Source organism: Cyphomyrmex costatus, unplaced genomic scaffold (assembly GCF_001594065.2).
Source record: "Cyphomyrmex costatus isolate MS0001 unplaced genomic scaffold, Ccosl1.0 scaffold32, whole genome shotgun sequence".
Taxonomy (NCBI): domain Eukaryota; kingdom Metazoa; phylum Arthropoda; class Insecta; order Hymenoptera; family Formicidae; genus Cyphomyrmex; species Cyphomyrmex costatus.
In genome coordinates this window covers 150,575-167,289 of record NW_017277340.1, presented here as the reverse complement: position 1 = coordinate 167,289, position 16,715 = coordinate 150,575, and the positions used below count along the sequence as shown (strand labels likewise).

The 16,715-nt window shown below is 33.7% G+C and overlaps 1 protein-coding gene across 1 annotated transcript in view; it reads right to left on the bottom strand.

Moving 5' to 3' along the window:
- Positions 1-16,715, bottom strand: part of LOC108775788 (uncharacterized) — a 65,829-nt gene that overhangs the window by 30,773 nt on the left and 18,341 nt on the right. Inside the window, exons 2-3 of the mRNA XM_018542234.1 lie at positions 2,754-3,091; positions 1,157-1,688 (exon numbers count right to left, since the gene is read on the bottom strand). Coding sequence (XP_018397736.1) covers positions 1,157-1,410 — 254 coding nt within the window. The 5' untranslated portion in view covers positions 1,411-1,688; positions 2,754-3,091. The remainder of the gene's footprint in view (positions 1-1,156; positions 1,689-2,753; positions 3,092-16,715) is intronic.

Below are 16,715 nucleotides of genomic sequence, written 5' to 3'. Positions count from 1 at the left end.
CAGAAGAAGATAAATTACTGCTTGTTTTCATAAAATCGCTATTGTAGTACCCAGATTTGTCATGATAAACAACAATCATCTCTCATCATCGCGAGACATTTGTTTTTGTACGCGACTTTTCAATACAATTATTTTTAATTATGTCAATTTTTATGATTCAGTCTTTCTAATGTTATGTAATCTATTATCAATTTTTCCTGAAGATTACTTAAAAGTTAAAATCATCCTGCCAGAAATGCCTTGTAATTTTAGCAAGTTGAAACGGAAACAAACTATACGAATTTCATTTTAAAAAATGCTGCATGAAACTACCGCAACATTCAGTCCTTGTATTATAGTTACGCTTAAATGAATATAATATTCTTCCGTGCTTGTTATTAATCCTGATAACGTGCATATTTTAATGAACCGCCGTGATTATTTAAATACCGCGCTCGCATCGGATTTTACGTGTTTGCGTGACTGAATGCTGATATTAAATCCGGGACCAATAATTTGCCGAGAGAGAGAGCATGGAACAAAATGTTTGCTCCGATTAAATATGTCCGCTCAATCGAAATTATAATATGCGAAGCGAGATTTTAGGAAGTATTTATTACACAATATATACCGCATATATTATTTGTTATTTGATAACCGTTAATTGATTAATTGTTAATCAATGGTCCAGGTAATTGATACCGGTAAACAAGCTTATTTAATATAAATTGTATAATTTTAATGCTCTTTAGCGTTATACCCGTATTTATTCGACAAAACGGAAAAGAAAATGTTCATCACAACATATCAATTAAATCTAAACATTTAACAAATGTATAAACGCAATGAACATTTATATAGTTTCAAAGTTAGAGAACGCTTTATGTGATCATGATTAAAATACTACAATCTAACATTGCTCGAATACCTAATTCATTAATTATCAACAAGAATATATAAGTTTTTAAAAACGCTAACATTAAATAAAAAATAAACAAAATTAACTAAATTAAATTAATCATTGATTTGATAATACAACTATAACAGCTTAATTAGCCTTTTACTTACTTATTCGATTTAATCGAATTAATTATCCATTTGCTTCAAACTGATTTGTCCAAAAATCGCATTATTTTCATAACCAAATCTCACTACTCCACAATAATAAAATACTCACCTTCCGTCCTGAGAACTGGAGAATTTTCCACTCGCGGTCTTGGTGTCCTCGATGTCGCCAGCGTCCTCCCAGCGATTTGGACTGCCGACGCCGCCCAGCCATCCTTCGACAGTGGTCCTGGCCGCGGCTAAGGCGATGTTCCTTGCCGCTTCGTCTCTAGCGCAGAGCGGCGCCAGGAATCTACTGACAAGCTCGACTTCGTCGCCCTTGGTGGAGGCGCCGCTGCCCGACGAATTGCTCGGCTCTCGGTACATCTCCCTTTTCCTGTATCGTCGCGCACGTTGTTTTCCTTCTGCCCGATCCTTGCGGAATCCTTCTTTCGTCTTTGAAAGCAATCGCACGAAGTATCGAGGCGCCCGAGCGCTCGGCTCGATTCCCAGGATAAACAGTGCGCGATGGACCAGCGGGATATCTACACTTTTCTTCCTTCCAATTCGCCTTTTCTCTTTTTCGCTAAGAGACGGTGGTACCTTCGCCTATTTTGCGAGCTCGTCGAGCAATCTTCCCTCGAAACAGCGACAGTAATCGTCAACTGTAAGAGGAAATAGTACCATCAAAAGCCCTGTTTATTTTAATCTCAATTGCGAAGATCGTTCCATGTGCACTGTTAGATATCAAAGGAGCAATGGTAACTCAATCTCTCGAATTAAATATTTTCTATTTATAACCTCCATATATTATATATCAAAATATAAATCATATTTCTATAGCTAGTTTCAAAGTAAATAACGTACATATTAACATGTGCATTTAATAAATAATACACTAAATTTGAGTCAAATTCAATAATTTTTTAAATTAAATTATTTAACTCTATTGTTTTCGTTACATTAACGACATTTTGAGCAGGAGAAGTAATGATCTTCAGAAATAATTAAAAATAACTCAAATTAGGTATAATTTGACATTGTAAATTCAACAGTGCGGATCGACTCATTGTTCTTTGTCTACAAGCGAAACGCAACACAAACGAGAGCACGGTTGATGACTAATTACGATTATTTTATTCGGATAATTTTCTCTTTAATTTAATTCTCTGTATCTCTCAAATTTCTTTCATACTCTTGTAAATTTTTGCAAAAATAAGTATGGTATAATCTTTTCACTTCAAAATCTTGTTCTTATCTGAATTTTTTAAGCCAATGTAATGAAATCGTCGCAATAATCTCTTTATCAAACGAATAGTCATTCTAAGATCACGTCTTCGCCGAATCGATCGTTCGGCTCGATCGATTGTGTTCGCCGATTAAACGGCACTCCCGTCCCGATGTTCCCGTTTCCCGAGATTCTTTCCTCCTCTAAGCAGCAAAGAAAGAAAGGGGGCGAAGGAAAAAAGGAAGGCAGCGTGCGAGAGTAGATCGCGCACGCGGTACTATCCTCGCGTAATTACGCTCGTTTCGTCGCGTTTCGCCGTGAGAGAATCGGCCGTAAAACTCGTTTCTCGGAGGATTTTACCGAAGCGAGGTGCACCTCGGGATACGTTTCAGGGCGATAGAAAGTAGGCAGGAGGCGTCGGCTGCAGCGTCGAGGCGATCTATCGAGATTCGAGTTCAGGGAGGGCGAGGCGATGGGAATAAAGGACGATTCTCTGACGTACCTTCCACAGAGAAAACGATCGACCGAGAGAGCGTTTTAGCCTGATCGGATGCGATCGCAATGCGTCTCTCCTCTTCTTTCTTCTATTTCTATACCTTTTATATAGTGCTCGCTCGTCTTTCTCTTTCTTTTCTATCTCTTTTCTTCTCTTTACTTTACTACCACGGTTTCTATTATACGGTTTGTTTCTCGTTTTTTCTGTGTCAACGTAATCACCAACCGAGAATCACATTTTCCTTTACATCATTACCGTATGCGTTATTTTACCAAACTTTTCGCAAAATTTTCCAAATGATAGTCTACTTTTTTCCAAGGATGTTACTTTAGTCCATGAAGCACCTGAAAGTAAAAGAAAAATTATAAAGAATACTTCTGGATATATATAAATAATATAAAGAAAATACTTCTGATCACTACACATCACACAGAAAAATAATATCATTCTATTACTGATTGAAAAAACATAATTATTAAATTAATTTTCGTTCTTTTAAGTAACAATTATCTTTAATGTGAAGAATATTTTCTTGATAATAATATTAAAATATTTATTACAAATTTGAGAAAAAAAGCTCATTAACATATACCAAACACAAGAATTTTCTTTTAAAAAATATTATAAAATCGACAGAATAAGCAACTTTATATACATAATAACTTTATATACGCAATAAAGAAATCGAATTTGTTTTAATTTAATAATCTTGATTACAGTATGAAACGTGCTACACAAAAGGATGATTTTACTAGAGTAAAAATGTAGCTAAATATAGAATGTAAAAATAACAGAATGTAAAAATGTAGCTAAATCTAAAAATAATTTTATTGAATCATTAAAATAATTATGTATAATAGAATACTCAAACTGGTTACTAAAATGTCAAAACACGCAATTATTTTAATGATCCAACAAAATTATTTTTCAATGTATACTTAGTTATATTTTTAGATACTTTAGCAAAATCTTTCTATAGAAAATTCAGAATATATTCTAAATAAATTCGATGCGCTTATAAAGTTTTATGATAAAGCAGATATGTAAATTTTTGAAATCCTGACGCAAATAATTATTATTTGCATACAATGCGTTTTTCTGTGTGCAATAAGACAAAGAAAAATCGCCTCTCTATAAATGAAATCATTTTCCTTCAACGGATTCTGTCCTGTATAAAGTAGACGTGGGTGAAACTCAAAAAGTACCGTCGCATTAAGGCGAAATGATCGACATCGATCAGAGAAAGAGGAAATGAAACTGCACGCGGCAAAAAGACAGATTATGACGCGGCAAAAGCGCACATTTCGTCGAGTGATTCCATCGTGACCGTATTGAACTTCAATTTACCGCCGCGTAACGTACCTCGATCGATCTTACGTTCTTACGCCGGATGGATGTAATACGTTAGCGACGTAAGAGTCCACCTATAATAGGGAAACACTTTTCAACGGTACGGTAATAACTGGCGGATTATCGTTCGACCGAGCATTATGCAATAGCAATGCGGGACCCCGTAATTCCTGAACCTTGAGGAAATTAGTCTTTCGCTGTATAATTGACTCTTTCGCAATTACTCAATTTCATGATCTATAAAATGGACTAATTTCAACATCAATTTAATTTACAATTACTGCCGTAAATAGGAAAACTTATTTATGCGGTGTGCAATACTTAATCATATACGTGACACGTGTCTGAAATTGTGATGGAAGTAAGCAGTTTTTTAGCGCAAAGATTTATAATTCTGCTTCGTTAGCATCGCTGACTAATGTCCGATGATTCGATGTGATCAGCTGACATAACAATTTACGAGTAATAATATGCTGAGTGTCCTAATCGCACGTAGGACGTGAATAATCTTTTACGATGCAAGTCAAAAATCGCGACTAATTAATTACCATACACACGGATTACAAGATCGTGCGATTAATCAATATCATAGTTCAGATAGTTTACAATTTGATTGATCGATTGTCATGAGAGAAAGTCTGGGTCAAGGTTCCGAGGTCAGGAAATAAGAAAGGTCGCGTCAGGGTAGCAATTTATCGAGGGATCACGAAGGAATGAAATATCGAAAGGAATAATAAGAAATATACTCTTACGTGAACAAGAGAATCAATACGGTAATAATACGTCAGTTAAGCTTACGATGTAGTAATGTAATATAAAAGATCTATCGCTAATATATATATATGATAAAAGTGTAAAAGTGAGAAAGAAATTCGTTTCAGTCTCACGGTGCATTAGCGCGATTGCGCAAACACATTCACGCGTTTATTTCATACGCGCGTTTTCTTATTGCGTAAGTCGTGGAAAAGCCTCAGACGAGTTGTAAGTTGTAATACTCGTGGCGATGTGCCGTTAGAGAATCTCTGTGAAAAGAAAACGGTTTTCAATGTTGCTTCTTTAAAATTTATGTTCACTCTTGTTTCCGATATGGAATTGTTAACTGACACTAGATCCACTAAGCTCTTTTTTCCCGAATCAATATACAAACAGATGAATGACGCGTTACAGTTATCCCTCGCGTATTACAGAGGTAATATGTCGATCAGCTAACGGAATTTTTTCAAATCTTCCGTCATCCGGGACATATATGTTAATGTGTGATTTTTGCAAACCTGTTATTGCATGATTAATGATGGTCTCAAGGTAACACTTAGGTCAAAGTATAACCTACACAGAGTAACACTTTGCATTTAGGTTTTGATATTAACACTGCACTCTTACCGCGATCAGCGGCAGTTGATTATAGCCTTTACTGCAAGACTCAGCGAATCACATATGAGAGACTTTCACAAAAAGTATACTACAAAGTCATTTTTATAGCCGGTAATAAATGTAAAATATCACAATTTATGCGAATAGAAAGAATGTAATTTTCTAAATTTGATCGCTCAGTTGTACGTATCCCATTTTTATCTCATTAATAAGTTTATATTTATATGGTGATATTTAAAAATGTAAAGCATATTTTTATGAAGATGGAAATTAATACTTCGTTATTTAATTAATTAGATTTCGCTCGTTTTTTGCAATGCAAAGTATAAAAAAACGACGGTCTAAATCGAGCGGTAATAAAATTTTTTTTATATAAAATAAATTTATAGTTTACAATGTTAGTGTAACATAAAAATAGAAATATATAAAGATTATGAAAAAAATAATATAGTAATATCGAACGTTTCGGAACTCACAGGTCCTTCTTCAGCGATTCTTGAAGATGTTACAAAATCATAGAGATGAATAATCTTACGGTCTAAGCGACATCGTGTGGTACAATTGTTTTGAAGAAATTAGGCGAGTTCAAGACAGCAAAGCGGCTAGGTACGTTTGCCAAGCGATTGAATATGATTGGTTGGATCTATAAGTAATAACCAATTATATTCAATCGCTCGGCAAACGTACCTAGCCGCTTTGCTGTCTTGAACTCGCCTAATTTCTTCAAAACAATTGTACCACACGATGTCGCTTAGACCGTAAGATTATTCATCTCTATGATTTGTAACATCTTCAAGAATCGCTGAAGAAGGGACCTGTGAGTTCCGAAACGTTCGATATTATTATATTATTTTTTTCATATTCTTTATATATTTTTATTTTTATTTTTATGTTATACTAAAACATTGTAAACTATAAATTTATTTTATATAAAAAAATCTTATTACCGCTCGATTTAGACCATCGCATCGTTTCTTTATACTTTACTTCGATATTTGTTCTAAAAGTAAAGGAGACAAATTGAAAAGATTTAAAGTTGCTATTGATTTTTGAAGACTAGTCAATTCCGTTCAGCCTGTTTATTAACTTAGACGTAAAAGTTATACATATATGTACCTCGAAGGTGTATATTTAAGCGACTATTAAAAAAACGCATTCAACGCGTACATTAACATATTATACATATGTATTCAATATACACGGAAAAAATTATTTCTTAAAATTTATCCTGAAAATATAGTAGTTATGGTAGAATACAATATTTTAAAGATTTTTACCAAGCACTTCAGTAAAAAAATCAAACTTATTTTATATTCTATTGTAATTTTATTAATGAATGCGAGAGATTTACATAAAAATTCTTCGAAATATAATGTTGTCTCACGATTATCATATTTTCATGGTAAATTTTAAGATACAATATACTTAATACATAATTGTTTCACTTTTATATAATCAAAAAAATAACGAACTTAATCAAAATCAGTCCAAAGAGAGAGAGAGAGACACCCCAATAAAAAGATAATTTTTATACACGTGATAATTTTTCCTTCAGAAACATAAAAGATTGTAAATAATGGATTTCGCGCGTTGATGAAAAACAAAAGCCGGTTTATAACTGTCGATAGTATGGTAATAACAGTATTGTATCTTTTACCGCGTATATAAAAGTAAGAGAATAATTGCAACAATTATTGTATTTATCCGAGTAATCGTTCTATTCATAGAAATTAACAGGAAACTGCAAAATAGGTAATCGTTTATGTCATCAACAATCAGTAACGTAATTTTACTCAAAAACTTATTTATAAAAAAATTAATAAAATAACCAATAGAACGCTAACCATATTTTTCTTTCATTAATTACTCTGATGAAAACTCACCAACATAATTAGGTTAAATAATCTCATTTAAAAATGTAATAAAATGATAAAATAATAAAACGAGTTAAAGACAAGCCAAATACTGGATGTTTAATTAATAATACAAATTTAATGTTAATTTAAAATTAACAAAAGTGAAACTAGTTTCGACTGATAAGAGAAGAGACTTATCTCAAGTGTCTATCACCAATTTTTATGAATATTTGATAAAAATAAGGGACACGTATTTTTTTTATCGCACATTGAAGAAGTGAAATATTCCTTAGAAAAAAACCGATTTCTTAAAGAAAAATTTTTAAACTCTTTAAAAGTGCGATAAATATAAAAAAAAGTAGGAATCCTTTATTTTTATCTAAAAAAACATTTGATTTTCATTAAAATCAAAAAAAATATACTTGTGTGTGAATCCCTTCTCTTATAAATCTTCTTAAATAATTATAATAAATCTTACTGAATTTAAAGTTATAAAAATTTTAATAATAAAAAACAATTAAAAATTAACACTAAAAAATTTATTCACGGTAACATTCCAAGATTTATGACTGTTTAATATTTAATATTCGCGATGGACATTCATCATCCTCTACGCTTTTATTGAGTTACATTATACTATACATTATGTATTATATATTATTTCAAAAAATTTTCACATTATAATATTAACTTGCTAGGTTTCAAGCAATATATATATTTACATTACGATAGCGTGACTTCAGTACGTTTATTTCTTTGAAAATAATTCCAAATAATTACCTCCCTTAAGTTTGGTTCGTCTATCTCCTCGCTTGCAGTCTTTCGTCTCGTTTCGGCTCCGTTCTTACTTCGCTAGACGCGCGCGATCTTCGCGACGATCTAAATATTTATAACACTCAGAAGCGCGCCTAAACCCGCCACTCTACACGCGCTTTGTTGAATTATTAATGTCGCGACTGCTGTGCTACCGCATGCCCGTGCTCGCGAGTCGCTGTGCATTCACGATATACCGTATACGCTTTGTCTTTCGGGATATAAGGATGGTCAGGGCACGTCAAAGAACGTGCGAGGTGATAAAACGGTCGCACGCGGCGCGATTCGACTCGACTCGCTCAAGCGAATTAAATGGAACGAAACAGAAGCGGATTAACTGAGTGAAATAATAAACTCCATTGTAATTTCATATAGGCGGAATCTACCTCGCGTCGCCGAGGAGCATGTTTTACGACCGGATCGATCACCGGGATGCGTACACGACCGCAAGATCATCTTCTTCTCTCTTTGGTAATGACCGCTTATTTACGAGCCTCACGACGCCGACGTCGCAGATGGGATTAACTTGCGAGATGCATACGAGTAATGATGCATTCACGCGCTCTTTCTTCGTCGTGAGCCCCACGAGAGATTACTGTAGATATAGAATAAAGATTTCCCACGTTCTCTCTCTCATCTATGAATTTTACGATCAATATAAGCTTAAAATCACATATAGAAGCGGATCTATTATATTACATACTTTTCAATACAAAACTCACATTCTACTTTTATTTTTCTTTCCCCACTTATGTTTTCACTCATACTGAAAAATATTTTATACTGAATTAAATTTTATACTTTTTATACTAAATATTAATAAATATTAATATTTATATTAATAGATATTGATTTTTTATCCTCAAGCAACATTATCGCTGTGGTAAGAAATACTGATGCTGAAAAATAGAATGAAGTCGTTCAGATTACCGTCACTGTCAATATTCTATATTAATCCATCAATATTAATCTCACAGATCAACAATATTGTCAGTATTAACTGTATTACTGACTGCGTAAGATCTTTATTATACGACCTTCATGAAAAGAAATGCACATTCAGCGTTAACAATCTAGCGAAAAATGATTCACGCTATACGAAAACGGCGCCATCAGGATTATTTTCACGAAGCGAACGTACCAACATGCTATGCCGCCTATGGCCTGGCACCAACGTGCACAGCTCTAAAAACGCGAAGGAGGTAGTGCCTGATACGATAGCGTGTCATTTGCAATCCACGCAAAACCATCTATTTCTTAACACGCGCTATTTAGTAAAAATAATATATTTTTCATTTTCCAAACAATTTCTACATTTTTAATAAAAAGAGCCGTGTATGTTTACGTAGATAAGCAATCTTTATCAGGTGTACAAGCGTGCATTTCTGAAAGTCACCTGTCTAGTTCAAATAATATGAGTGACTAGATAGCTATGACTAGTATGACTCGGCTTCGTCGAAGGACGAGATCGATCGTACAATGATAACACGCCGCACGACAAAAAAAAAAAACTCGCTAAGTGCGCGAGGCCGTTACGGACCCGATGCCGCACGATGGTTAGCGCGCGAATTGCAAAAGCACTGTCGAGCCGGTTTTTACGGCTCTGTGACACGCGAGAGGACGCCGATAACACTCGAAGATCAACTAAAAAGCCATTTACCTCGCTTTGCAAAAGCCCAAAATTTTCTCGTCGTACAGAATCCAATAATTTTATGATCATTTGGGCTTTACACACAAATGATGCGATAATGCTTGAGATCTCATGGCTTTTATAGCTGGATTTCGGTATCAATATTATGCCAAACTTGAAGCTTGGAGATTATTTTAAAGAAGAAAATTAGGAAATTTTTTGCACACACACGGAATGAAGAAAATTCAGGTTTAAATTTCTGTTAAAGTAATACTTTGCACAATACATTCTTTAAAAAAAAAAAAAGATGCTTATTATCATCAGTAATATTAAGTTGCTTATCAACTTAATTTGTAATATTGCGTACTACAACTTTATTTTTAAAGAACTGTGTTTCAAGATCGACAAATATAATAATCGGTGCGCAGTTTACGTGAAATGAAAATTGTAAAATTCACATAAAAATATCATCAGAGACGCCCAAGATCCGTCTGGATCAAATATAATCTTCCTCACTCGTTTGTATCAGAAATTTTTGGTTCAACAAGATATAATTCGTAATCAAATTTTGTTGAATTAAAAATCTGAGTATATAGTCAAATGAAAATTTTAAATAAGTAAGAGCTATCATTTTCAATTCTTTGATTTACGTTACAGACATGAAACTTGTACATCATCCGCAAAATGATTGCGGATGCACGTCCGAGTGATGATGACCCATCTTTATGAATGCAACATTGATTCTCCGATTCAATACTTGAATGGCATAATAAGATGGCAATGAATATATATGAAGGATCAAAGGCAGCGCAATCGTCGAAAAACGAATTATCATATATCGTCTTTTACTTCCTTTACTAAAAAAAACCATGTGCATGATATCTTCCTACTTGACTAAAAAAATAAGTCTTTCTGATCTTTAACTTTATCCTTTAATAAGCGCCTATTTTATATCTGATCAAGAAAAAAATTAAATATTATATACTACTAGAATTGAATAATTGTAATAGTTAAGTTAAGGCTATTTATTAACTGTTAAATGTTAACGAGCTTTTACACGTTCTTCTTTCTTTGCTAAATATGGGATTTTAATGGCATATAATCAATTTTTTAATTACAAATTCTGAAAATTTAAATATGTAAAGAATAAATAAAATACGTCATTATAGTAAAAACGGTAGAAGAAAAATTATTATTAAAGTTTTCACAAGTAGGGATTTTTTCAAATTTTTATACAGTCCAGAATAATATAAAATTTGCACTAAAGTTCGAAAATTCAGATTGTAGGCGAAGGGTGAAAATTTCATGTTAACGAAGAAGTAACTTAGAGGAAGTGACTAACTGTAAATTTTTTACATCTCTTGAAAACAAGCTACGACGTTTTTCATCAATAATCACAATTTATTTCACAGCCGTTATTCTAATCGTCATTAATCATTCCGAAAGAGTCCTCAGGGCTCGCATTCGAAGGCGTTGACCGATCTGTATGTATCCTAAATGCAACGTTGATTCTGTTATCCCGGTCGAACGTTGGCGGCATAACAAGTGAGAGATAGATAATGGTATTACGCGCGGCGAGGAGAGACGAGACGGAAACGAGGCTACCTCAGCTAGGAGGCCGAGATAGATGCACGTAGCGGGAGGCGGAATACGATCCTGATTGCCAAGGAGAAATCTTGCAGCGTGATCTCGCGGACGCGAGCAAGGCATAATGCATCTTCGTCGAGAAGCGAACGAGAAGAGTACGCGGTATTAAATTATAGATATGGCCCAGAATCGTGATTGGTGGCAAATAACTATTTAAGGAAATTTCGAATATATCGTCGATCTCAAAAAGATCTCTCTTTTGACTGTAGATTTATAATTTTCCAGGTGACTTCGCACAACGAACTTTATTTTTCATTATTTAATATACTTCATTTTCTGGTATAACTTTTCTAGCAATTATTATACTTCATTTCTCTCGTGCAACTTTTTTAACAATTATTAAGTATTCTAAAGCGTCAAGTATGAATAAATTATCAAAGTAAATATAATTTAATTTCTTTTATTATAAGATAAATAATTACGACAATTAAAAATTCTTCTATTTATACCGCACTGCAAAATAATAATTTAAAGGATTAATTTTTAAGTACCTTTGATTAACAAATGAAAATATGGACGTCCATTAAAGCTTTTAAAGAGCATTTACTTGCATCATCTGTTAGGAGTAAAGTTAGTTGTTACTGTCAATGACATTCCGCATACAGAATAGCCTTACACATAAATACAGTAATATGAAACCGTAGGCGAAGTATAGATTGAAGATTAAAAAACAGACAAGGTCTCTTTCAGTCTGTGCCTTCATGCTATTAAACATGGAGAACACAACTCGTGATAATCGCGAAGCGGCCTTTTAAGCGACGAATTCAGGTCGATATTAATAGTGCATCTTAGAAAAAGATGAAAAAAATATGTCGCAAATATAAAATACAGAATGTTAACGTCTATCTAACAAACAAACAATCGTGGCAAATGTATCTCTTAAAAAATTAAAACTAAAACATCCAACAAATATAGATTTAAACACTAAAAAGATTAAATAACAAAACTTTGTAAGATTTATCAGTACATCTTTATTTTTCTCCGTAAAATAAAAATATAAAAATAATTTCATTACTAAATTAATAACCTACGTATGTTTACATTAAAACATATTTTATCACACTCGAAATTTAACGGTCCGATAAGAATTGATATATATTGTATATTTTATTACACTTGAAACTCAGCATCTAAATTCGATACTTTGAATTGAAATAACAACTCATTGGCATTGGCCTTAACATTACATGATATATAATTATATATCATACGATACGTTATTATATAATAATGATAAATCTTGCAAGACCGTGACAACCACAATGTATAGACCATTTACGTCACGGACATAATGAAGAATAAAGATGTGGTATACACATACATGAGAGATGGTTGTGGATTGAGGCTTACTCACGCATTCGGACGATACAATGTCGCGTTTAGGCAGGCAAGGTAATTCTTGCATCCTAAAGGAGCACTCCGCGTGTCATGATTAATCGGCTAATTGACTTTTCATGAATTTTAATGAACACAGCCGGACGAGCACTCGAGGTAGTAGTTTGTATTCATCTCGCTAATTTGTGTGCAGAGTGGATACATTGTTCGCATTAAATATATACTGTATAGCACTCTTCGCGCATTTTCTCCAGAATAAAAATTCTTTAGCAAACTTCTAGAAACTACAATTACCTATAGGAAACTCGACAAAATATTCCTAACACCTAATTTTTAAATATTGCACATATTATAAAAATGTCAATTTTTGACAACTAAATCTAAAATTAAAATTCTAAAAAAATAAAGTCTACTCAAAATTAAATTAAGAACAATATCCTTCGAAATATGTATCGCGCTTCTTTGGAGGTGAACATGTCTTTTACTTTCACACATTAAATAACTGTTGAAATTTTTCTTAAAAATGAATTGAATATTCTCATTTCAATTTCTGATATTTACAATTAAGGAAGTGCACGATATTTAGAAGATACTCTTTCTACGTATAAAATTATTTGCGGTAAATATGAATCAGCATATTAATCAAATATAAATAATTTAAGTGTTTTCTTGAATATTCACTTCCATACGAATGTTGTTTATCTAACGAACATCGTCCTGAAATGAAATCACGATACCGACGTACATATATGCATATTATTTTTCTTTTTGAAGAATAATATTTCTAAGTGCGCTGCTTATAAATCTTTGTGACATAATATAATAGTTGACAGCGATGACATAAATTTGATAATGCACACGTTTAATAACCCCTTGAGATCTAATTTTAATAGAATCACGTTAAACAATTTTTTTTAATTTAATTCAAGAACATTTTAATAAATAATTCATACTAAAAAATTAATTTTTTCAAAAGTTGAAAACATTCATTTTTGTCAACGCTTTATTATATGTATCTGAGATCCCAGAGAGAACTAAAAAAATTTCACAACGGTTAATGTCTCCAAAAAATTTTATATATGTATATATATTATAGCGTATACAGAATTTGAAAAGGTTGAACAGATATGACTAGCATTGCATTTTAAAGAATACATTGTAAAACAAATGTACGAGAGAGAGAGAGAGGCATAAGAATTTGAAAAGCTGAGTCGCACAATAACGACAAAAAGTCAGCTATCTTAATCTGAGAAAACGTTAATTATTCCGTAACATTTACTTATCAATAGAAAATCGTACGTTAGCAAGTTGACCTGCTAAAAATATCGCGTTAAACACGTGATGTAATGTGCATGCACACAGGCATACACATGCGTGTGTCGGTTAACTCGGCAGGAGAATCGTCAAAGATCTCTTGAGTAAATCATCCAAGCAAGATGGCCCCTCCCCGTTCAGTCCATTGATTGCATCGCATCGCAGAGATGTGGGAGTATGAAAGGTGTGCCATGCATTGCTTATGCGTGAATAGCGCGTTCCGTTGTGTAATCCGCATCGATGCACTTTAAACGCGTTCCCCCATAGACCCGTGCTTTAGTATACGCGGAACGCGCTTTGACAGATTAGAATACCAGGATATTTTTATATCTTTAATTATTATTGCAACATTACAAAATTACAAAATTAAGTGACGAGAAGAAATATATTAATAAAGCAGATAACACAGTAAACGCAAGAAATGAGACAAAACTGCTGTTACCAAAAGTCTACCAGTAGATAAAATTTAAAAAAATAAAAAAAAAATTTCATATTTATAAATATTCTATTTATATACATAGGTTATAGAATATATTATAAAGATTAAATATAGATTAAACATAAATTAATCTTCATTGCCTATCGTATTAAAAAAAAAATAATAGACTGATATACATACATAAGTAAGAGATTGAAGCAAAATTCTATACTTTTAATAAGCTGTTTAAAGAAGATATTGTGTGTGTGAGCGTGTGTGTGTCCGTGGTCATCAGAGTTAGACAAATTAAATTAATTACGATCTAATTTTGTCCCTCTCTAATCACTTTCATCATATTATTTACTTAACGATCCGACGTGAAACTTATCGTAGGTGAAGAGCCAGACTGTGTACAACAGTCTGCTCCAAACAAACTCGTGCGCGAAGAGACAAGCCTTTTTCTCTCGGTTAAGTCAAATCGACCGAACATGTTCATCGGTCCCTATAATCGAGTCAACGAATTTTCATACTCTCGGAGACAGAACGTCTCTAGCAGACGCTAATTTCATTGCACATTACTACGATAGGTGTCATTTTTTTTAGCTCACAAGCGCCGAGAATAAAGGGAAACCAAAGAAGCGAGATTAAAGGCAAAAATATATGTGTATATAAAAACGGAGATATTAAATTGACTAATACACACCGTGATTGATGGCGACTTGAAATTCAAAGTTTGTTAAAATAAGGCTCACTTGATGTAATAAGAAAAAGAAAAGAGCTTTTGCATCGACGAAGTTAGTGATTCAGGAATCACGAGAACGCATATAAATGCATTGAGGAAGGAGTGCACACAAAAAGTGTAAATAAACCGTTCGCTTAACTACTGTCAGTCAGTGCTTTCCGTGAGTTGGCGAGATATTTGCGGACTCCACCAAGTGAGTACGTACATATACTTTCTAATTATACGTACGATCTCATCTTCCATCTACTTTTCTCGTCGGGGAATGCAAGAACGAGAAAGAGAAATAGGTGAAAAGCAGGCGTGTCTACGAGCGGAATCGTTAGTGCGACTTCTCTGCTGAAGATTTGTGAAAGAACGTGCCATCAACGGTAAAAAAAAAAAAAAAAAACTGGTCGATTCTACAACGCGGGAAACATGCAGTGGCTTCAATTAAGATCTAGCTCTGATTTTTCCCGTAGAATATATAATGTGAAACGATCGTCAATCGAGTACGGTTTCGCATATAATACCAAAGGATTATATCGACAATCTGCAAAGGATGATGCGATATTGGTTATTGGTGGAGCTTATTTGCAACTGCAAAAATATAACAACGTAAAAACTACATTATTATAATTAATATGATTTATATAGAATAATAATAGCTGTTAATTTATAGATCAAACGAACTTACCAAGTGAAGTTCGATCATAATTATGCCGTGGGTCTCGTCCGGATGGAAATTTAATTGTAGTCGTGCGCCTGCGCACGTTCAGCCAACAGTATTTAAAACTAGGGGAAAAGAAAAAGAGCTTTTCCCTTCCCACACAGCGGCGCTTCCGGCGCTTCCCGCGCTGTGTTCCCGGCCATCTTCATTAGTTTAAAACAAGGAAACGGACGAGTCACCTAGTAACATATGCTCTGGGGAGGTCAAGGGAGGGACATTCCATCCGGACGAGACCCACGGCATAATTATGATCGAACTTCACTTGGTAAGTTCGTTTGATCTATAAATTATGCCTCTGGTCTCGTCCGGATGGAAATTTAATTGTAGATGTTCAAAAACTGACTCGTCCGTATCACCCTAAAATAAAACCGGGAGAAAATTATCTGGAAAGAAATCCGGATATAATTATAGAGCCAACGGCAAGAAGATGACGTGGCTTTCTATTAAGCAAAGTAAAGCTTGCGATAATAATGTAAATTAAAATAAAACTAAAATTTGGAAGACCGCTGAAACGGCATAATATGACAAATCAGGATGTTTCTCGGTCTGTACGTAAAAATGCATTAACGAATACGTTTATGTCTATAATCTACCTATTATAAATATTCGCGAATACCAAAATTCGCCGGACCATCCTGCCGCACACTTAATAAGATCTACCGGAACACCTTTTCGAGCCGCGAGAGATGTCGACGCGTGCCGCATACTGTGTGCGGAAAAGGAACTACTAATTCCACAATCTGGTAGAGTAGATCTAATCCATTGACTAATTGGGATCCTACTGCT